General features: G+C 46.8%; 1 protein-coding gene across 2 annotated transcripts in view; it reads left to right on the top strand.

Annotated features, from left to right (window-relative positions):
* Positions 1-69: 69 nt before the first annotated feature.
* The window catches only part of Dppiii (dipeptidyl peptidase 3), a 63,561-nt gene continuing 40,833 nt past the window's right edge, over positions 70-22,797 (top strand). The window contains exons 1-5 of one of the 2 annotated variants that reach the window (XM_077683220.1): positions 70-287; positions 2,220-2,442; positions 5,295-5,422; positions 10,469-10,582; positions 13,183-13,279. In XM_077683220.1, the coding sequence (XP_077539346.1) occupies positions 216-287; positions 2,220-2,442; positions 5,295-5,422; positions 10,469-10,582; positions 13,183-13,279 (634 nt within the window). In that variant the 5' untranslated portion in view covers positions 70-215. Of the gene's footprint in view, positions 288-2,219; positions 2,443-5,294; positions 5,423-10,468; positions 10,583-13,182; positions 13,280-21,661; positions 21,859-22,797 lie in introns of those variants that run through there. The other variant, XM_077683221.1, reaches the window with a different exon arrangement.

The following is a 22,797-nucleotide window of genomic DNA, read 5'->3' as shown; positions in this document are numbered from 1 at the left end:
GCGCTGCTCATAGGGGCGCTATGCACTACGCGTATTCTAGCAAGTGTAAGACCAAACCGGGCTCATTTGTACAGACGAAGCTGAAAGCTGCGATAGAAACCATGTGGCGTGTGCGCGTAGTCTATTTTGGAGTGCATCCTTGAAGATTTATAGTCACAAACAAGGGTGTAAACCGCGTGTATTCGTGCCAGCCGCTCGTCGTTCACGCAGTAAACATGTCTCTGCAAAGGCTGTGCAGTTTAGGTTGTAGGATAAGATCGCGGACTCCTGCCCTATTGCTTGCTCGGGTAAGTGCTCCAGGGGCTCGCAACTTTCTCGAGTTTTTTCACGAGCGTGACTACAAAGTTTGTCACCGCGCAGAAACGCACGTGAGAATTCGCGCGCTATTAGAGGCAGTAAAAGAAATTCACCGACGTCTCCTTGGTGTTCGCTGGGTGCGCCCAAAATACTTAATCCGACCCTGCCCTGTAATGTGCTCGTCTCGAAGGTGATACATGTAGCAGAAACAGTTGCTCGAACATGTGACCTGCGCGCGCTCAAAGGCGTGTTCGGTTTCTTATTGGCGCTACTCCCGATCACCTTGGTCAGTGCTTTAGGTTTGAAGCTACTGACATATAAGGTAACGCGTGGGAAGGGTCGTGCATTTAATAAAGACTATAAAAACATGGAAAAATAAAGAAACGTTGTTTTTATTTTGAACGTGGGTGGAAGGCGTTGTGCTTTAAGTCCTTGCATGTAGTGGTAAAAAAAAAGTTCGTGTATGCGTACACTTTCATGTCCATAGTGAAGTGCAAAGTCAGGATGGGCTGAAGAAAAATATTTGTCTATAACCTGAACGCACTGTGCAAGGCACCGCTTGCATAGCTGATCGTGGAATCGAGCATCACTTAACGCTGAACTGGGAACTGAGTAAATTGAAATGAAAATTTAGACCACAATGACCCAAACAGTTGTTGAATTACCATACAGTTTTCTAATCATGGCTTGCATAGCTGCTGCTGGTGCTGTTACTCCAAGAGATATTGAGGGTCTTACTATTGCCCCTTCCACTGTTTACCATGTCTGTGAAGCGGGACATTTAAAGGGGCCCTGAAGCTTTACTTAGAATGTATATTGGGGTAAAGTCTATTGTCCCAGCAATCCCCTCCCGCAAGAATTATGAAAATTCGTTCACTATCTTTAAAGCTACACGCGATGACAAATCGCGCATAATTGTTTCTCTCAACTCGACTGCGGACAATGCGATGAAAGCTGCGCAGTGTCTCCCGTAGAAGGGGGCGGGTCGCAGCGTTCTCCTCGGTGGCCTTCGATATGTCATAGGCGTGGAGAGTTTTCTCATTTTCTGCGCAACGTCGAGGGGTCTATTTCCAGTCTGGTGCCACAAAAAAGCAGGCATGGCTGCCTGCTTGCAAGAAGGCACTCAGGCTGGTAGGTGTTTTTTGAAGCAATAGATGTTTGTTGCCAAGTGGTCTGGTTGAAAGGGGAGCATTGAGCTCGTCACTGAAGCTCTGCACGCACTAATACAAAATAAACGCCAATACTGTGCGTACAGGTTCAGGCATAGAGGAGGTTGGTACGCGGCGCCGACGTCGGCCAATCGTCACAGGAAATGCGAGAAATAAGCCACGAAATTGACCAGTGGCAGCCAATAGGACAGTCATGGCTGCAATGACGTCAGGGGTGCATGAGGAAAATTGAAAAAAGCGCGGTTGGTTTTTCCGCGTCTTTCACAGCGGTTTGTGCGCTGACCGCTTCACGTGCACGTGTAATATTTGGCTCAAGGTATTGGCTCAAGGTATCCCTAGAGAAGGCAAGCGTTGCAGGGGGCGGCAGAAAGTTAGATGGGCAGATGAGATCAAGAAGTTTGCGGGGATAAATTGGTCACAGTTGGCACAGGACCGAGGTAATTGGAGAATAATGGGAGAGGCCTTTGCCCTGCAGTGGGCGTAGATAGGCTGGTGATGATGATGATGATGATTCCTGGCAGTGTAATCTAAACGTTGCACAGGTTTACTTGCACTGCTCAAAGAGTGTTGCAGGGTCCCTTTAACTGCTGAATTATAATTAAAATTCAGACCATCTTTGGCACCTGTCGGTTGTTGGATTACCACAAAATGCGCTAGTCATATGACTTGAAGGGCTTGCTGCTGTGTACCTACTCCGAGACGTACGGGGGGGTCTTACTGTTTTCTCTGGCACTGTTCACCTTTCCTGTGAAGCTACAAGGCACGGATGCCTCTCTGGAGCAATTCCCGCCGCAGCCTCCCCCGGACCACGAGGCATACAAGGACCGGTGGGCTTCCGAGGCGTCGGACAAGTACACCACGGTAGAAGAGGTGCAGGGGCACTGGCACTACGTGGAACGCCTGCTCCCCCTGAAGACGGTGCCCGTTCCACCCAAGCACGAGGGGCAGACACCATCTGGGTGGCGGCCACCCGCTGGTGAGTCTTCAGCAGGGGGGGTGACATTCGCATTTTGGGAATGGTTGGTCGCTGAAGCACTTCTCTGGGCTAGTTGGTACATTTCGGACGTAGGCTAGAATACTACTTGCACTGCTGAGTGTGTACAAAACACAGACGGAGACAAGGAAACAAACACCCGCTGTGTTGTCTCAGTGTTTAAGGCGTTGTGCTGTTGAGCATGAGGACCCAGGTTCGATTCCTGGCTGCGGTGGCTGCTTTTCTGATGGAGGCGAAAAGCGAAAACGCTCATGTGTACGAGATTTCGGCACACGTTAGATCCCCAGGGGGTCAAAATTAATCTGGAGCCCTCCACCTGCCTCATCACCTGCGTTGCGTCGGCGCATTTAACCCTACCATCAATCAAATCAGACAAGGAAACACAACAGGAACTGGAATGCACAATCCTGTTGTTTTGTTTTCTCGTCTCTTTCCATGTTTGTTGTTTTGTTTCTCCTTCTCTGACCAGCCTTAGAGTGCAACTAGTCTAGTATAGTGGAACCACTGTTATTGGCTCATCCTGCTTGCTGCAGTCTGATTTGTGTTGCCTGTGTGCCCCAGTGCATGGCACTGTGGAATTGGCGCGCTAGATTGCTTTGAACTAGCAGTTCCATGCGTTGAGAATAATGCCGGAACTGGCAGAGTTCACCGCTTATGGCAGTTTTGAAATTTGCGGTAATTATAGGCCCACAATGTATCTGTTTCTCCTTAACACATTTATGGCCAATTATTGATGTATAACCAATTTATAAAGAACAACCAATTTTGTAACATATAATTAATTCATACCAATTTCAACCAATTTCCTAACATATGTATAATCATTTCCATGGTTATACCATGAAAACGATACAAAAACAAAAGTGCTAAGATTTTTTTGTATAGGACACTTCACTGCATCAGATCAGAACACCTGTCATTAATCTTACTATCAGACTACGTAGAAAAGAAAAAGGTGAAATCTTTCGTTACCGCCGAAAAATGGCTGATTTTGAGTGCTTCCACAAAACATTTTTTTTTTCTCGACACATTTAGCATTGCTATGCATGAAATTCTAGCTTATAAATTGCTCTCTCAAACACATAGCAGCAATTTTGTGAGAGGTACAATTATGCACAGTTTATTGGTCAAACAGAAAAAAAATGCACAAAAAAGTATACACACAGTACATATAGGCAATTGTACTGAACCTAAAAATTATTTTGGGAATTCCAAGATATACAAGTTGTTTCTACGTTCCTAAGCTATCAATTAATATATGCATCAATGCTGTACACCAAGTTTTGGATTTTTGCGGGCCCACCAACCTAGTGGCCCTGGTGGCTGCGTCACTCCGCAAAGCAACTCGAGCGCACATCCGTCTCTCTAAAATATGCATCCAAGCATACCTGTTAGTGCTCCAACACAAAATCGTTGTCACTTCAGTGGTAAAAATGAAGAAAAAAAAAGTCCAGCGCTCTTGAGAAGCGGCACGCATCACTCTGCAGTGCTAATCTGACACGAGTGCCAGGCTATCTTGAAGGTGATAATGCGATACGGTGCAGTGCAGTTGGCAAATATCCCCCCCGCACGTTATACAAACCCTACACTTGAAAGTGAAGCTGCAGTCGTAAGATAGGAAGCATGTTTTATTTATAAATACAGCGCGAAGTCTAAAACGAACCTTACCTGTCAGCCCCTGTCGAAGTCTGAGGCCATTGAATGGGAGCGTCAGTCGGAACTAAAATCTGGCGACTCCACATCGTTGCTAAAGTTATCACTGCTACTGTGGTAAAAAAAAATCGGCAGCGGCAGTGGCCAAAGTCATTGAAAGGGCTGTCCGCCTTTGCGGAGCATGCAGTGAAACAGGACGCCTTTTTCGCCCAACTCGCCGCTACCGTGTGTTTGAATTTCACTCCTGATGCCATCTACGTTCACAAAATAGAAACAGACAATAATCAAATGGAAAAATTAATTGCCAATAAATACGCTAGATGGTGTCAGTCCGCAAAGCGCCTAGAGGGCTAGCAATGAAATAGGAAAAGAACAATAGGGAATCCAAGACAGCCAAGGTAACCAAAAGAGAGGCGAGGCAATTAGAAACGAATAAGCGGAGAGAAAACGTGGAAGATAAATTTTCGTTAGAGATGTACAGGGCTGAGAAATTAGACATCCAAAAGGAAAATTTCTACGATAGTTCCAAAGGCAGTGCTTTGCTTTTTGAGGCTGGAGCAGGTTGCTTGCAAACTGAGAGTTTTGTGGGGAAGTATACACAAAATGATGGGGTATGCGTGGTCTGCGGAAAAGGAACAGAAACAATGTGGCACATCGTGCTAGAATGCGAGGGTATCCATCCAAGTCTAGAGGGAAATATTCGGCTTCCAGAAACCTTAGGATTCAAGGGTAGCACAGAGGAAGTTAACTTCAAGGCTGTCGAGGCGACGAAAAGAAGATTAGAATGCTGGTGGACGAAAAGCAGAGAGGGGGAATATTGCCCAGGACAGTTACCACCTGTAACAGGAAAATAAGTACTTTGGGCCCAATAAGGTTTTTGTGCCTGCCCTAAGAGCAGCGGTAGTATTAAACGAAGAGTGTAACACCGGTATATTAGTTTCTTTTTAGATTTTTTTTTTTTTGGTAAGATGACTTGTCATCACCCCGCTACAAAGGGGATACCACTATCAATCATCATCATCACCACCAGCTCCATTTTTAGTCTTCGTGGGACGTTTGAAAATCACCGTTCACCCGTTAACGATGGCCTATGGCACGGTCACGAACGAGTTAAGGCAACATTCTTGGCTTTGACCAGGACGTGTACAGTGGCCTGATGCCCTTTTGTTTGTACCTCGCAGCCGAACCCCCTGCACTGCCCTACTTCGTACCACGCACGCGGAACCACATGCTCCCCGTCTACCTCAAGAAGGAAGTACGGGGGCCCCGGTTCATCACCCAAGTGAGGAACATCGAGGGCGACCTCTGGGTGAGTATCATCGTCTTGATTTTAGTTCCTTGCAGTGTTCAAGGCCGTTGCTCTTTGAAATGGGGAACTCAGGTGGGCTGTCATTGGACGGGGTTTTGACAATTACCTGCCACTACCGCCTCTCTCGTCGGCGCTACCCTCCACCCCACTCGTCGCTTTCCATCACAGAGGAACGATACTGGCGCCTTATACAAACCGTTGTCGCGCCAGACTACATGCAATTTATCCCTCAATATTTCCTTCCTCCCCAATGCCCCGACTGCGCAGCCACCAAAACAGTCTCTCATATCATTTGGCAATGCCCCCACAACTCATTCCCTCTCATCTCTTCTGAAGAGCACTGGGAGGCGGCGTTACGCAGCTCGGACCCTCAAGTCCAGCAGGGACTTGCTGAACGAACAGCTCAGGTCACCAGCACCCTCCAAGCGCTGGTCACCACTCGTCATTAGGCCAACTAGTGCTCAAATAAAGTGTTCTCTCTCTCTCTCTCTCTCTCTCTCTCTCTCTCTCTCTCTCTCTCTCTCTCTCTCTCTCTCTCTCTCTCTCTCTCTCTCTCTCTCTCTCTCTCTCTCTCTCTCTCTCTCGTATGCCTCCCGTAAAGTTTCTTTTCTTTTCCAAGGGGAAGAATCGTTCGAGGGAATGAGGCAAAAGATGAAAGCAGTGTGCTTTGGAGTGGACTTGAGAGAAATGGTTGCTTGTGGCTTTACTTTGTCAAAGGAGTCTTTTTTTTTTTTTGCAAATCTTTGGAGTGCAGCGATTTGACTTATTCAAGTGTCAGTGGAAAGTTTTGGATACGATACTTAGACGGAGAAGATAAGTGAGCGTTGTATCATGTTAGTTCATTTTTCATCTCTTGTCTAATCTTATGCCCGTGTCACACATTGATAAAAAATGACATTGGGTGCTTAATTCTTTCAGTTTTAATGCCATTAATTCGCTGCTACACGCAAAAATCTAATGCTCTGATGTCATTTTTGGTTTAAGGAGTTCCGCACAACTCATTCGCCGTCACGACCGCCTTAAATCTCTCGAACGCAATGGGCATGAAATGGAACCAGCGAAACTCTCAGCGCCAGAATATTGTCGCGGAAATGTAGCTGAACATCAAAATAAGACGATTTTGTGTGCACTCTTGATGGCGAAGTTTTGAAGAAGACGAAGTTCACTAAAACAGTGGCAAAACGCAAAACATCGTGTTACTCGTCATGCTAAATTTTTCCGATTTGGCTACCACTGGCAGGTGATGGCAGCTGATGAAGCCACTTTTAGAAATGGCTCACACCATTTTTGAGAGAACACTATTTCTCATAATGTTTTTTTCACAAACATTTTTAACCCTTGTAAGACGTTTTTCTCTACGTTAAAGACTTCTAAAATATGAGTGAAATTCTCTTTTTTGTCATTATCACCATCATGCCCAACACATTCAATGTCTTTGCGTTTTCGCGTGTAGCACGGCCCGACCAGTTAATGTCATTTGGCATCTTAAGGTCTTCAGCACTTAATGTCATTTTTTGTGTACGTGTGGCACGGGTATAAGTTCAAGTCAATCTTTAGAGGGAGGGTAGGGTGATACAGTCGATCCCGCATATATCGAACCCAGATATATCGAATTATGGTATTTATCGCACAGTCCAAACATCCCCTTAGAAATCCTATGCAAAAGAAAATATTTTATATATCGAATTATCAATATATCAAACTATTTTGCGATCCCCATAGAGTTCGATATATTCGGGATCGACTGTATTCCCTAAAGTGACATTTGACACCGCCGCTAAATGCAAGAGTCTTGTGCTTGTCATGCAACGGGCTCAAAACAGCCTTGCACTGGTAATTGCAACATACTACGGTGAAACCCTGCGATACCGAAATCCCATCAGTATGAAATTCCCGTGGCAGCGGAATATTTCCGCACCCTCAGCGAACGTCCGTAGAAGCCCATGTATTTCATATCTCGCGGCAACGAAATGTTTTCAGAAAGCAATCCCGCATGAACGAAACTCGCTGCAAGTCCGGTCGGCATTTTATTTACCCATTTGAAGCTAGTAGTGTCCAAAAAAAGTGCTCAAATGCATTTTGTTTTTGGACTACAAGTGCGTAAACTTCTGCCACAGCTTGCTTGCATGGCCGCCACCACATGTACGAAAAAGATGGTGCAGCAGGCAGCCGTGGAAGCAGCCTCACAACGACACCACCAGGAGATGACACCATTTTGGTCAGGGTGCTGACGCATGGCATGGCTTTGGCTTGGGCTATGCAAGCTGGCTACCGCTGAACAGTGCGCATGCTGTTGCGTACGGGAAGGCCAACCCGAGCCGAGCTCCGTCGCCTCCGACATACGTGTGGTAGCGTGGTTTGAAGCAAACGGCCAGCCAATGTTGCAGCCGTGAAAAAATCCAGAAGCCATAGGCAAAACGTAACTCGTTTACTTCATAGCGAGAGGTGAGCCGAAGCCAAAGAACAACGCCCCGACGGGCGAGGCTACAGTACAGGACTCGAGCAGAGTGACAGCATTGATTCACTGCTCTAACAGGAATGAAACTACAGCGCTTGGGCGGGGTCTATTTATACCCAAAGCGCTAACGGTCAAAACAAGCGTTCCCTCTAGATTTTGCACCCGACACGAACGGCACAGACACACACAACACTCTTTCCAGAGTTCGTGAGCAGTCGGGAGTACCGGCACACGCTGAGTCCGAGAGAGGGGAGAGAGGAGGTCTGCAGCGGACGCGGGGCTTTTGTGTCCTTGGGGCAAGTCTCCACGTGTTGCGTCGGCACGCCATCGAATGTTGATCGCGCCGATAGATAAGCGCCAGAGATCCTAGGCTTGAGACGTGCAAGCGTGAGTCACCGACAGGGAGGGCCTGTTTGAAAGGCGCACGTAGTGGAGGCTTCGCCGCACAGCCGAGGAGTATTGAAACGAAGCCCAGCGGCGGGCAGAGTCGTAACGATGCTTTTGTTGTGTGTGTGGCGATCGGCACGTTTGCTCTCATAAGATGCCTCTGCCAGCCCAAAAGCGGAAGTTTTTATCGTTACAAGATAAGGCAGCCATCATTGCCCAAGTCAGTCGCCCGAGTGGAGGAAGGCGGGATAGCGCCGACGAGTTTGGAACCCACGGTGTTGAAACCGCCTGCAGCTCGCTCTACCCTTTTGGAAAGCAAGGGCAGGTGCGCAAAGCAAAACAGTGATGGCTGGAGCCTTTCCGGTCGTCAACAAAGCAGCACTCACTTGGTTTTGTGACAGCACTGGAACAACGAGGTGCCACGGTCTGGCAAAGTCCATCAACGAAAGAAGTTGGACTTTGCTTGCATGGTCGGACACGCTCAGGGCTAAGGACCAAGAAGAGAAACATGCAGAGAAGGCGAACCCGCAAGATGTTTTAAATGCGTTTGACCATTAGGCTTTGCAATTCGTCCCCCGAGTTACTTAGCAAGGCAACGTCATGCTTACTGCACTGGACAAACAAGAGTAGAACCATGGGCCTGAAAATTAAAATGCAGAGAACTAAAGTAATGACCAATAACTTAAGGACAGCACAGCAGTTTGATATAGGTGGCGAGGCAGTAGAACTGATAAGGTAATATATCTACTCTGGTCAAGTTCTGACCCCGGATCCCAACAGAGATAATCAGAAGGATAAGAATGGGGTGGAGTGCATTTGGCAGGCATTCTCAGATAATGAATGGCAGCCTACCATTGTCCCTGAAGAACAAAGTGTAATACAGCTGCATTTTACCGGTACTCACCTACGGAGCAGAAACTTGGAGACTCACTAAGAGGGTTCAACTTAAATTGAGTGCGACTCAGCGAGCAATGGAACGGAAGATGATAGGTGTAACATTAAGGGACAAGAAGAGATCAGAGTGGGTCAGGGAACAAACGCGTGTTAGGGACGTATTAGTAGAAATTAAGAAGAAAAAATGGGTGTGGGCAGGGCATGTAATGCGAAGGCAAGATAACCGTCGGTCATTAAGGGCAACAGAGTGGATCCCTAGAGAAGGCAAGCGTGGCAGGGTGTGGCAGAAAGTTAGCTAGGCAGATGAGATCAAGAAGTTTGCGGAGATAAATTGGTCACAGTTAGCTCAGGACCGGGATAATTGGAGATTAATGGGAGAGGCCTTTGACCTGCACTGGGCGTAGATAGGCTGGTGGTGATGATGATGATGATGATGACCATTAGGCATGCACGACGACTTGCATTGAACCACTTGTATCGTGAGCTAGCTGCGCTGTGAAATTGGTACGAGGCAAAGCTTGCAAAGTAATATAACTGACTTTCAGAAATAAATTTTCGGTGTGCGGGCGATTTTCTTGTAATGTATGTTTCATTCTTGCATCAACGAAATTCCTGCACAAGAGAATTTCTTTACTTTCCCAAACAGTTTGGTTATTGTGGGGTTCGACTGTATCACAAAGGGTGTGAAACCGGACTAATTGAAAATCTGTTGTAAACAGCGCAAAAGTGTCGTTGCCGTGCGCAGTTAGAGGAGACTTAGAGGAAATGCAGAGGACAAGGGAGCTGAACCAAGTCGTGTCTCAATTATTGTGCATGTCTGTCGCATGAAAATGGCTGTGCAGGCTTCTCTCTCTCTCTCTCTCTCTCTCTCTCTCTCTCTCTCTCTTTGTTTTTTTTCCATTAGTCGAGTAACACTTGGCTGAGGCAAAAATTTCTCTGAGCTCATGGCATTGCATTTTCTTTCTTTTTTTTTTTTTTTTTACAGTTGCAACCCATAGGGGCGGGGTTCGTAAGGTTTTGTGCTGGCGTGCACGTTAGAAAGCCTGTAAAGGGTGCTTCACTGCTAACATCTGCATTATGCAGGAAAACCACCTACGTGGTAGTAGAGTCTAGCCTACAGTAAGTGCCCCGCTGACCTCATCCGCAGTTGTCAAATAAAGCAGATTTCTGTCTTGATCTTGACAAAGAATTGAAGCGCTAGGACAACGGGACAAGCGAGTCATGCGCAGTTTATAATGGCTGCCTTGGTGAGTAAGGGGACAACTGAGTGCGCCCTGATCGGACATTTGCTGTCTTCCTCGACGCAGGCATTTCATGATGAACTGAAGAAACACCTGGAGAGTTTGGCTGGCAAAGAGGTGCTCTCTCAGATCCATGAACTCGGCTCGTACGTCGGCTACAAGGGTGCCTATGTGGACGAGGTAAAGGAGTGGCTCTATAGCAAGGGCTTCTAGGCCTACTCGCACATCTAGCCACATCCGTGAAACACATTTCCATCTCGGTGTCATCGAACTGCATTGTAAATCGCCCTTAGGACAGCTGATTAAACAAAGTTATCCTCATCGTCTGTTAGTATGTGCTCCCCGCCCAAAAAAATGACAGAAGGAAGTCAATAAAGGCAGTTATTTGACCCCCGTAGTCAATCATTGTGGTGTTTCTTGTGCAGCTTTGCCACCTGACAAAGCTTCTAGGCTTTCTTGTGGCATGCGGCAAAGTTATTGCACTTAATTGTGTTTTTCCAAGCCTGTTTGCTGACCAGTTGCTCTGATCTGGTGTCCCAGGCTGTGACAAAGTAGCTGCTTTGTGGCGAGTAGTCACCAACTAGGAGGGCTCTTCTCGGCACTGTTTCCCAGCCCATTGGTTTGGGTTTTTGTCATTGCATTCATCAAAGCATGTGCACAGCCCAGTGGGCCCTTTGGCTTCTTATCTTCTCTCTTTGAAGAACTTTTTTTTCCTCTGGTATGCACACATTGCTGAGCAAGCCCTCCCTTGTTTACGTTTTAGTACCACTTGTCACAGGCAGCCTGAAAAACAAGGCTTCCTTCCGCTCAAAGCTAGCTGATGTGATGTTTGTATTTGGGCAAGGTGGTACATGTCGGAACACAACAGGCAAAATAGGGGACAGAATAAAAAAACGATGTACACAAGCATTGTGTATGTTTGTTTACTCTGTCCCATTTTTTGTTCTGTTTTGTTTTGACTAGCTGAGATTTTGTGGCAGAGCCTTTAGAGGACAAGGGAGCTGAACCAAGTTGTGGCTCAATTATTGTGCATATCTGTCACATGAAAATGGCTGTATTGGGTTCTTCTTTTTTTTTTTTTTTTTTCATTAGCACTATTACACTAAGCTGAGGCAGAAATTTCTCTGAGCTCCAGGCATTGCAGTTTTTTTTTTTTTGTAACGACAACTACTAGGGGCAGGTTTCGTAAAGTTTTGTGCTGGCGTGCACGTTAGAAAGCCTCCAAAGGGTGCTTCGCTGCTAACATGTGCGTTATGCAGGAAAGCCAAACTTTGTGGTAGTATAATCTAGCCTACTGTAAGTGCCCCACTGACTGTATCCGCGGTTGTCAAACAAAGCAGATTTCTGTCTCGATCTTGCCGTGACGAAAGTGGGCTACAAAAAAGAATAATGCGAGCTCTACAACCTATCTTTTGCACTCGCACCAGTTGTTTGGAGCTAGTTAGCTATGTCAAAATTGTTTGCGTGTCGGGGAATAACAATGGTACTGAGTAGTAGTTTATTGCTTATGAAAGTATAACTTATTTCTGCAAATGCACTATTAAAACCAGATTTTCCCGCTCAGATTTCTAAACATTTGAAACCCGGGAACGAACACTTGGTATATGCAAGTTGAGCTAGTGCCGGCTCTGTTGTACTTTCGTTGGGTCCGCCTTAGATCTGTGTTATATGTCAAAAAATAGAAATTTTGCAAATCTTGCATTGCACTGAATGGATTTCCAGGCTGTATTAAACCTCACTAACTTGTTATCACGAGACTTTTTGGGTGAAGCATTGGCACTTCTTTGGTGTTCACTGTGTGCTATATTCAACCTGGTAATACTGCCCCCACCTTATGTACTGCCTTCAGGCTTTTAAGGTGACAATAAATGAAATGAAATAATGTGTGAATCATAGTAGGACCAAAGTGTTAAACTTGCGTTCTCTTATTGAGCAGATTTTTTGTTGATATAGCTTTAGAACGGGTCCTACAGATGCATTGAAGGAAATTAAAACTGAATTGAACTACCACGCATCAAATAAAGGCATATTGCAGCCACAAGGTTATAATTAGTGGGTTAGTTTGTTTTTTAGTGCAAAGCTTAAAGGGAGCCTTGGCAGATTGGAGTATGTATGTTCACTGACTGCTCATGGTACCAGAAAAAAAAAAAAGAAGAAAAGAACAGAGAGGCACATTTTTTTTTTACTGTTGCTTGGCACAATGCTCAAACACAACTGCTTCTCCCCTCCATCATGACTTGAAGTATGGCCGCATGTCTTTATTGCAAAGTAGCCCCCCCAAAAAAGGCACTTGTACCAGCACATATTCCTTCATATTTTTTCCCCTTCTCAGTATCCTGCTGATAGATTTGTTCTTGCTGCAAAAGAAAGCATGTCTTAAAGAAGTAAGAAGCACACATTGCCAGCCTCAATTTAGGCACCATCATTCTTGCAAAATCACTATTCGGAAGCTGTTGAGCACCTGAAGCTTTGAAGTGCGTACTTGGTAGAGTCGAGCACGAAAAGTCACAGAAAGAATGAAAAGACCAGTTACAAGGGCACTGTACACTACCATGTATGGAATGCTGACAAGGCCATTTTATTATTTTTGAAGTGCACTCTGGAACAAAATCTTGGCAGCCACTGTATGCCCAGCGCTTGATTCCCTTCACTGCGCATGTGCGTTTTTCCCCCCTGCCCCCGCTGCCTGTTGAATTGCCCGTGTCAGAAACTGTCCGGCCATAGGTGTGCGGCAGGTGTGGTTTTTGACACTGGTGAACGATGCCCGTTTGTTGTTTCAGCCCGCTGGAGGCGGCGAAAGGTTAGGCTTGAAGGTCGATGAACTAGAGGGCGATGGTGATGATGGCCATGAACAGAGGGAGTACCGCTCTCCATATAGTATGTATACCAGCCGAACCTTTTTTTACTCTTCCTCCTCCTCCACCTTTTCTCTCTAGTCACATTTCTCTGACCTACCTTCAACTAATCAACTAAAATCTGTGCCCGACTGTGATCGTGCACAAGGGCACTGAAGTAATGTCCTTGTGTGCTGTCCTTGTTGCATCCTTTTGGTGAAGTCACTTCCCTTGCCTCTTAGTCCTGCGTGCTTGGTTTGGCACAATGCGCGACCCGTAGAAGTAGCTGGTAATCAGGTGCGATTATTTCACCGTCGGTGTAGTCTGCTGGTTTCCAAATGGGAGTCCTCAAAAGAATTTCGGGACTCCGTGAGGCCACTATCTTAGAGCCGACCTCAACACCTTTTCTTCCACAATAGTTTGTTTTTGCCAGACCTGGCGCCGGTGCAAAAAGATGGCTTTGTCACTGCACACGCATCTTTGCAGCCCATTAACACAGCGCAGAAAGCTTGTTGACTTCTTGTTTGGCCGGGCGAATGATTTCATGCTGCAGCCGTAACGAGCAGTTTGATTGCCGCATTGCTGATGCCTCGGTACAGTTGAGCGCAAAGAACAAACAGGGATTGATTGATTGATTGATTGTGAGGTTTAACCTGCCGACGCTACACAGGCGATGAGGAACTTCGTAGTGGAGGGCTCCGGATTAGTTTTGACCACCTGGGGATCGTTAATGTGGCTGAAAATCTTGAACACATGGGCGTTTTTGCTTTTCGCCTCCATCGGAAAAGCAGCCGCCGCAACTGGGCTCAGTAGCTCAACGCCTTAGCCACTGAGCCGCTGCGGCGGGTAAAAAAATAGACAGGGACTGTAAAAGCACGCGACACATAGGTGTACACAACCATGGAATACCAACTAGGCCAATTGATCTCGGTGCTGATGCCTGTTGCGTTGAGTGTTTGTCACATCAGTGCTTGTGTACTGACACGCGAGAGAAATTGCAGGGAACCCTGTGCATTTGGCGAGTGTAAGCCTGCTATGTGACACTGAGCCCAAATGTTGCCAAACCTGAACGTGTGTGTTGCTTTCTAAAGGGGGCCTATGAAGTCAAACCTAATTTTTGGAATGCCTTCTTTGAAATGTGAAACTGAAGTACAGTGTAGACCGCCTACAATGAATGTCATGGGAGCCACGAAGATCAACACTAAGCGGTACCGCACTATAATTTCAAAACGTGCACGAACCCAACCATATCGCAAGCTGCCTTTCAATCATTCATTGTTTATCATTACTTAAACGAAAGCCACGTAAAAACAGAGGTATGCTCTTTATTTCGTCTTTTTTTTTTTCCCCGCAATTACGCTGCTGCGTGGCCTTACAAACCGGCAGCGTCGCTGTAACTTGTACTTTGTGTTTATGCTTTGAAGGATCTGCGTTTGGCGTCTAGAAGAACGGGTGTCACAGAGAGGGAAGCAGTCGGCTTATGCCGGCAAGAGAACATGATAAAAATGCAAACTGTTTTTTTTGTTTGTTTTTGTTTTTTTCATCTGAACCTTGCATTCATGATGCCGAAGGCAGTTGCTTATCAGCACAACATACAGTTAGTGGAAACCTCCTCGCAGCAACTTACCGTGTCAGGAGGGGGGTGAGGAGTGCTATCTTCAAAGGAGTGCCGAGAGCCAGGGCAGTTGTGGTTATCACGAAAGTGCAAACAGTGCACTCAAACTGAAGGAAAAGGGTGCCCTTTTTTTTTCTTTTTTTCTGTATTTAAGTTGGAGGAGAGAAGGGAGTTCCGGCTGCGTCAAATGGTTGAATCCACCTTTTCTCGCTTTCTTTTTTTGCGGCCCTAAAACAATGCCTCAGCGGCGCCGGTTGATCAGCGGACCCGCCAAAAAAACCACACTTAAATGGTATAGTGCTTCAGGTAACTGCATTATAAGCGCTATGCTTATGCATTGAGTTCTATGGGCGGCCTACCCGTGGACCGTAAAACCCAAGCTATATCCAGTCCCCACTATATCCGGCCACGTTATAAATGGTCTTATAACCTTATAAATGGTTATAAATGGCAAGGTACTACAGTATTCAAATGCCAGAAAGTATAGATGCTGTAGAAAAGCTTCTTATATATTTTTATAAGAGTATATTTGCTGGTGGGGCATTAGAAAAAAATGTGTTTGTTCCCTTTTCCATAGGAACTGGTAAAACACCAAAGTGAAATGTGAGCGTTAGGCATTTTCTTGGTTTTAACTGGCGGGTGGTCGCCGCGAGGCCCGTACTCACGTGCCTGCGCATGGCTATTTTTTGGTATTTTTAACTGCGGACACGGAAAGTTATGATTTGCTAAAGAGCTTCGCTCTTAAAGAAAGTCCTACGTGTTGCATCAGGTTTGTTTGTTGGGTCATAGGTTAGATGTCAGCGCGAAAGAAATGATGTTGAGGACAGAGACGGACTTGCACACGTTGTGGTGACTGCAATGCGTAACTGTAAACTCTCACATATTTCTCAATTCTTGCTACTCCTTGCAAGGACGTTCCAAAGGTAGCAAGTTGTTTTGTCTCAATCCTGCAGCATTTCTAAGGACGTGTTCCAAGCTGCCTTCGGTCGTGCTTGAACTTATGCAGGGGTGAGACAGCTGCGCATATTGCGCCTTTCTGATACAATTCCATTTTCCTGCGCCAAGCTGCTCCAAAAGCACGAAAATGGCGAAAATTGCGCCAAACTGCTCCAGAAGAGCCTCAACGGCACGGATTTTGATGCTCATGTCACATTCGGCGGGGACGAAAGCCTCCCGCATCCCGGTCACCGATTTTATCGTCGGTCAATCGCAAACATAGAAATGGCACAAATAGAAAGACTGAAACGAAGCAAGCGATAGCTTCCAAAACTCGATTCGCTTTTCGTCCGGGTTCGCTGAAACGGCCTTCTCGATTAGGCATCGCTGTGGCAACAAACATGGCCACCGCCTGATCTGGCTGCTACCAACGCGCTCAGTGCGTATCGCCGATATTTTCCCTGGTTTATTTTACGCTATCAGCTGGGTTCCAGTCTATTCATTCTATCTGTTGTGGCTCTGAACAGTGACGTTAACGCAGGGATATGGTTTGAGATTGGTGCCAGATTACGGGAAGTTGGGTGGCTCGAAAAAAAGTTCATTGAAATGTGGGGCCTACGACTTCGGCGTGGTTTGTCCTTGAGTGCGAAACGCGGTGCGCGCGTCGATAATCGGGTTCGTGAAGTGAATTTTTTGGCTTGTTGTGCTGTTGTAAAATGCTGAGGTGTTGCTGTGCTTCGAAGCGCGATCGCGAGCCTCGGGGATGGAACGGTCGACACGAAAGTTGCGGGCTGTGCTGTGGCGCCGCTACCTGTTCAGGCAGCGCCCAATAGCTGCAGGACTACACGGTTGCCATAGAACGCGACTATAACACTTGATGTATGCAAAGTGAACTTTAATGCCAAAATCTAGGTGGCTAAACATTAACGCTACTCAAATGACCATAGGGTGAATCTGCGCCCCGGGGACTGAAACGGGTAGGCTGGTTGGACTATATGCGACCGTTAGCTCGAAGCTGCTCAACTGTTGCCGTGACTACAGTCGTTCGTACAACGCAGCCTGGGATTACAAAAATAATAATTTTAGCATTAAAACAGCAAAAAAAAAAAAAAACGCCACAATTGCGGAGCCCTTAAATTTGATAAGAGTTTTAGCAGTCCGTCTGTTCCGTCGTTTACGTAGTTACCGTGCTCACCGGGACTCGTCTGGGCACTTGGGAATTCGTAGCCGTAGGGGGATTAGTTCCGCGGACCTGCCTTCGCCTTGTCCGCGCCTCCTCGCCCTTCCACGCGCGCAGGCGCAGACCGGTTTGGTAAACCCGGTAACAAAGTAACTAACAGAACAGACGGACTGCTAAAACTCTCTAATGTTAACGGCAGTTTTGTTGTCAGTGTTGCGTGCAGGCGCAACACAATAAGTATCACCAGTTAGGAAAAAGGTAGTGCAGTTAGTACTTTGTGATACTCTTAAAAACTCTTTCAGGTAAGGCTGTTTGAGTGTTCTGTGTATTCAAAACTGATTGAAATGTGCACTTGACCCTGCAAATTGCTGAAATAATGATTTTTTAAGCTCACAAGACGATGTAATAAATGTCCCTAACTGCTCCAAATCAAGATTCTTCTGCTCCAAAATCGAAATTTTGCTGCTCCGAAAACTGCTCCCAAATCTGTTTGGGCTGTCTCACCCCTGCTTATGTTAAGACAGCACAGCAGATAGCTCAAGAAGACGTCAGAAGCCTCCATTGACTTAGTCTGCTTTACTGTCTATGTTTCACCAACCTTGCTGCCACTTTTAGGCAGAGTATTCCACAAACATATTTCTGCAGTGTTAAAGCTGCTTCTCACATACTTTTAACTTTTAAGCCGCATCAAGCGTATTTTAAACATTTTTTTTGTGGCACTGTGTACTGCATGTGTTGACGTGCATGCCTAGGCATTAATGACCACGGCAGCTGGATTATAGACACTTGTTGCTTAATTGCCTGTTCACATATTTTAATAGACCGCTTGCTGGGCTGCCTATGAATCTGCCTTCTAAACACGACAGCATTCATGGGAGCCATTTGACGACCAAGACGACTCCTGGCAAGTGAATTAACAAGAACTGTGTCTAGTTCAGCAACGAAGGGATGAGTTTACTAGAGGGCACAACGGCAAGAGCGGACGAGAGTCCATACATCTTTGACTAGGTGCGCCACATGGAATGTGACAAAATGTGTCACTAGTTATTTGACCGGATATCTATCCCAGCTCTACTCTGTGGCTTTACCGATGCCTGTCAGCTGAAAATGCAAATTTGCTGGAAATGAAAAGCTGTGTCGACCTTCGCCGATCGCTGCTTCAGCATCAACGGTAGGTCATGGTGAGGTCTGCGATGAGAAGTGCTTCAATATGAGGCCGTGACTCAAAATTCAAACACTTTGCTTGGCTAAGCTTTTCAGTGTCTCTCTAGTGTCATTTCTGGGATGTAACGAGGGGTGCTGGCAAGTGATGGATTTTAAATTCAGGCTGTTTTCTCACTGCCTGCTATAACACATAAACACCCCTGTCACTTCCGTCACTCATTCTTGTGAGCTGCACTCATGTTTGTGTATTGTCTTGTGGAGGTCATGAGGTGTAAGCCAGGAATGGTCTTCACGTGAGCCCCTGTCCCAGTTATTTTTGCCTGATTCAGTCTTTATGCACCTATCAGGCTGCAAGACAAGGCTGAGGAAAAGAGTTAATTTGTCAGCTGTAGACATATTTCATTTCATTTCATTTAGTTTATTCTCAGGGTATGGGTAAATTTTTGAGGGCAGGGGTTACAACAATAACAAATTGATTACAGCTGCACTGTTTGTAATTAAACAGCAAGAATAAAACACTTTGGTAGAGGACTGAAAAAGTACAATTCAGGTGCACAGTGGTGAATTCATTCGGCAATATTTCAAGCATATATAAAATAAATATGGTCTTAATCAATACCATGAACATCATGAAAAGCACTCTAAGGTATGCAATTTGGGTACTGAGTGGGGATTTATTCAAAGTTATTTAAAGCATCCTTAAATAGGTCGTGTCTTTTAACAGATGTGCAGATCTTGGAAGTTTGTTGGCCCTGTAAATGCTCTCGCATTTGAAAAGCATTGCAAGTCGTAGAGTTTTCTGACTTTAAAGTGTATTTGCCTTTTACTTGCTCATGGCGCCCTCATTTTTCGCAGATGAGGGTAAGTGATTGAGGAAGAAGGCAAGGCAGCAATGCTTTTAGAATATGTGGGCGAAAAGAAATGTAAGGTCGCTTGCGTGCGTCTGGTCCAAACCGCCCGATATGTGTATATTGCAGAATGGTAGCATATTGTAAGTTGGGTGCTGCTTCTCAAGCTCCCTTGCAAAGAGATTCTCCCATTTTGTCTTGTGCTGCTAATGTTTTTCTGCAGTAAAAATTCAAAGGTCGCAGCGAACATCTGCTCAGTGAGAACAACACCGTAAGTCTGTCGGAGCAACACAGTGTAAATCGAGGCTCGAATTTGACAGCAAGCTACCAAGCGCGTGGTACTTGATTACTCTTCATGGCACCAGTTTCGAAATTTTTATGATGGCACTGCTAGATATCATGTCTGATATCTGCGCCACTCAAATTTCCCGACCTCAGCATCTTCTGCGTCTTTGAAACTACGAACGTTCACAGCTCCAGCACTGTCGAGCAAGCGAAGCGTAGAGAGACTGTTTTGGAAAGCCATGGGCTGCCGACGCTGACAGCGATGCGGCTACAGATACAGCCTTATCAACAAGGCCACGGGATGTGGCTTGCAACGTGATTGGGGCTTCACTCCTCTCCCCACCACCGGCGGCGGAGAGAAAGAGTAAACTTTATTTTGCGAAAAAAAAAAAAAAAGAGAAAGAGAGAGAATATCGTCTGATTCCTGATTTCAGGATCCCATTGGAGCTTGCTGCCTTCTCCGCACGTTCCACCAGCCGAAGCTGAGTTTCGCTGTTGGTGCTGGCCAATTCTCTCTCCCGCTGCTCAGGGGAAGGGTTGGGGATTGGGCGAATATTTGGGATTTTTGGCAGGCCCACACAGCATGGTACAGGGTACAGATCTCACTGTAGTGCGAGCAGGTGGCGCTGTGGAGGGTGAGATTGATGGCGTGACGTTTAGATAGGCGTGGAAGCCTGAGTTTATGCTCCTGTTCCTTGGTGAGCGACGGGTGGGCAGGAGGATACTGTTGCCTACTCAGCTTGCAGTGCTGTGTGATGCTTTGGTAGGTGACTAGGGGATGAGCCGCTTGAAGCCAGTCGTCTCGCAGTGCCCGGTAGGCTAATTCTCGGGCTGTCGTGCGGGCCATGACATTGCCGCGAAGGGAGAGTGGGCAGGGGCCCAAACCAGACGGATCCTGCGTTGAGGGGGTCGCAAGAGAAGGATTCTTGGAGCTGGTCGTGATATTCTTCCGCGTAAGTAGCTTCGGCATGCTGCTTGAGTCAGTAATGATTGTATCGGCTAGGGTGTGGGCAATGGCAAGAGCGATGACTGCTTCTTCCGTTTCGGTAGTGTTAATTTTAGTAAGTGTGACACTGGCGACGTGCTCGATGTATGTGGTGACGACAGCTGTCATCGTATCCATGCGAGCCTAGTCTGCAACGTCCGTGTACACAGTTTTGGGGTTGGATCCATAGACTATGTGTAATGCCTGTGCTCTCGCCACACGTCATTTTAGATGCAAAGCATCTCTTAGTCGACCGTCCGGCGTCCGCACCTCTCCCTCTACACTATAAAAAAAAGAAATAGTTAGTGGCGCCGCCGGGTTTCGATCCCACGACTCTGTGGCAGCAACGGGAGGTACGTGGCACTCTTCCCACTGCGCTACAAAACCGGGACAGGAGCAAGTGCTACGAACGCGCCTTATGTCCTTGACTCATTCAAACTACGTCAAGAAGCTACTGATACAACGAAGGCACGTGAAGCTGAACGTCAACGGAAACGACGAACTGAAAGAGGAGGATGTCGAATTTCCCGTGGGAAAGCTGTGGCGGGAAGCGCCACGAGCCTTGCAGCTCAACCAGAGAAGAGGGCGGGCAGCGGGGTAGGAGCGGGAACACGCAATAAAGAAACACGAGAACCAGGAGGTGTTCGATCAGGTAACGCCGGTGTCGGTCTCTTCGCTGTCTCTACATTTCTCTGACTCTACATGGGTGTTCCCACGACGTTCCCATTCGTGCTCCGATAAATGAAACAACATAACGGCAATGGGACCTACACAGAACCCCTATGATGCTTCGCATCCTCCTCATGGTTCCCCACGGGAACATGGTGTAATTTTTTTTTGTGAAACTGAGGGTGCCTGTCGTTCACTCCGCAGAGCACGCGCCCAGCGTCTTTCAGCCTTCATTCGTCTAATGACGTTTCGAGGTCGACTTCGCGCGCAGCTCGCGAAAATCGGTGGAACTCCTTTCCTCCATGGGCTACGATACGCCTTCGCTTAAAGGCGTGCATGCATGCATGCTTCTGGAGCCAATTTTTGCCAAAATTTTTGCCAATTAAGCCAAAATGCCTTGACACACTCGGAACCTGCACACGTACGCGCAACGCAGCAAGCCTGGTTTGAGTCTTTGTTTGCCATAAATCAAAACTAGCGCCACAGAACAGGGAGGATTCTAGCGCGGATATCAATGGGCCGTGACGTCATCGATGGGCGTGACGTCATCGACGAGCTGTAAAGTCAGCGCAAGTCAGCGCCTTCGTAACTGGATTAGTAAATGAAAACGCAATAAAAATTTGAATGGCTCTCTCGAAAGAACGGCAGTATCAATTTGGCTGGAAATAAACATTGTAAGACGCGACTCCTGTTTCCGCTTTCAATTTACAACATCGTTAATCGCCTGCCGGCGGTTTCCGTCTTTCCCTCTCATCATCTCGTGACGCCGGCCGGCTCCCTGGCGGTCTCTCTTGTTTGTGGTCCGTGCCGTCTCAGCTACGTAACATTTGCTAAAACTTTGCCGGTTTCGCTGCCTGTTCGTACTCTTACAGCGCAGCGTAGCCCATTGACGATCTCGTCCGGGAAGTCGATCCCTCGATCGGAGCACCGTCACTAAAAGGTAGGCAAGTCGCGTGTACACCCGGACTGGCCGGCATGTCATCGGTATCGAAAAATTTGCATTGTCACTTCTGCTGCCAACCTTTTATTCCCCGTGTTGGGGCACTTTCGGAACCGCTTTCTGAGCCAGCCCGTTCATAGACTTCAGTTTAATTGGGCTGCGATATCGTCAACGGCTTTTCCAGCACATCGCTCCCGACAGGATACGAGATCGTCCTGTTTACTCGGTGTTTACGATCGAGGCCACAATGTTGGCAGGAGAGTTTATCGACCGAGGGATTATGTTTTACGATGACTCGTGGTTTCTCTAGCTCCTCGTTAAGCAATTACTAAATTGGTGCTCCCGGTGGGGAAAATAGATAAAAAAGAATACGGGAAAATTCTCTGTGAGGCAGCGTGTACTACTGCTAAGTCCATGCCATATGCCTGGAGAAGCCTCTCATCATCATTTTTTTTTGCTGCCGGATAGAGCAATACTTTTGCCCATCTGGATCTCTGGGCCATGGTCTAAATGTTTCCCCTCCTCTCTTAAAGCCGCAGTATTTATCGTAGTTTCGAGAAACACTTTTACCCCATCTGAGCTTGTGAGTTGCCGTGGTCGGAATTGTTCGACGCTTCGCACCGATCTTCTGTTTTTATTCCCACTTCGAGTAATATTTTTTACCCATCTGCGCCCGTCAGTCATGGTTCTGAATCGTTAGACGTCTTTCCCCGAGCCGCTGATAGCTGGAGAGAGCAAACAGACTCTGCTCTCTGTTCTTTATCGCCGTAGCTGTGAGCAGGTACGTCAAGATTGGAGAGGCTCTATTGTTGCAGGAGCTAGGGTTGCAAGTCACGGCAGTGGTTCGTGCATTCGTGTGGATATAGTGCGAAGACTGTGGTGCCCTATTTTCTGTTTAACCGCCTTATTGCATTGTATGTACTCTTAAGATAACGCCTG

The sequence above is a fragment of the Haemaphysalis longicornis genome, unplaced genomic scaffold (genome assembly GCF_048455015.1).
Source record: "Haemaphysalis longicornis isolate Haplotype H1 unplaced genomic scaffold, Haemaphysalis longicornis Haplotype H1 scaffold_9, whole genome shotgun sequence".
NCBI classification, from domain to species: domain Eukaryota; kingdom Metazoa; phylum Arthropoda; class Arachnida; order Ixodida; family Ixodidae; genus Haemaphysalis; species Haemaphysalis longicornis.
The sequence above is the reverse complement of the archived record's forward strand: the minus strand, read 5'-3'. Positions and strand labels throughout refer to the sequence as shown.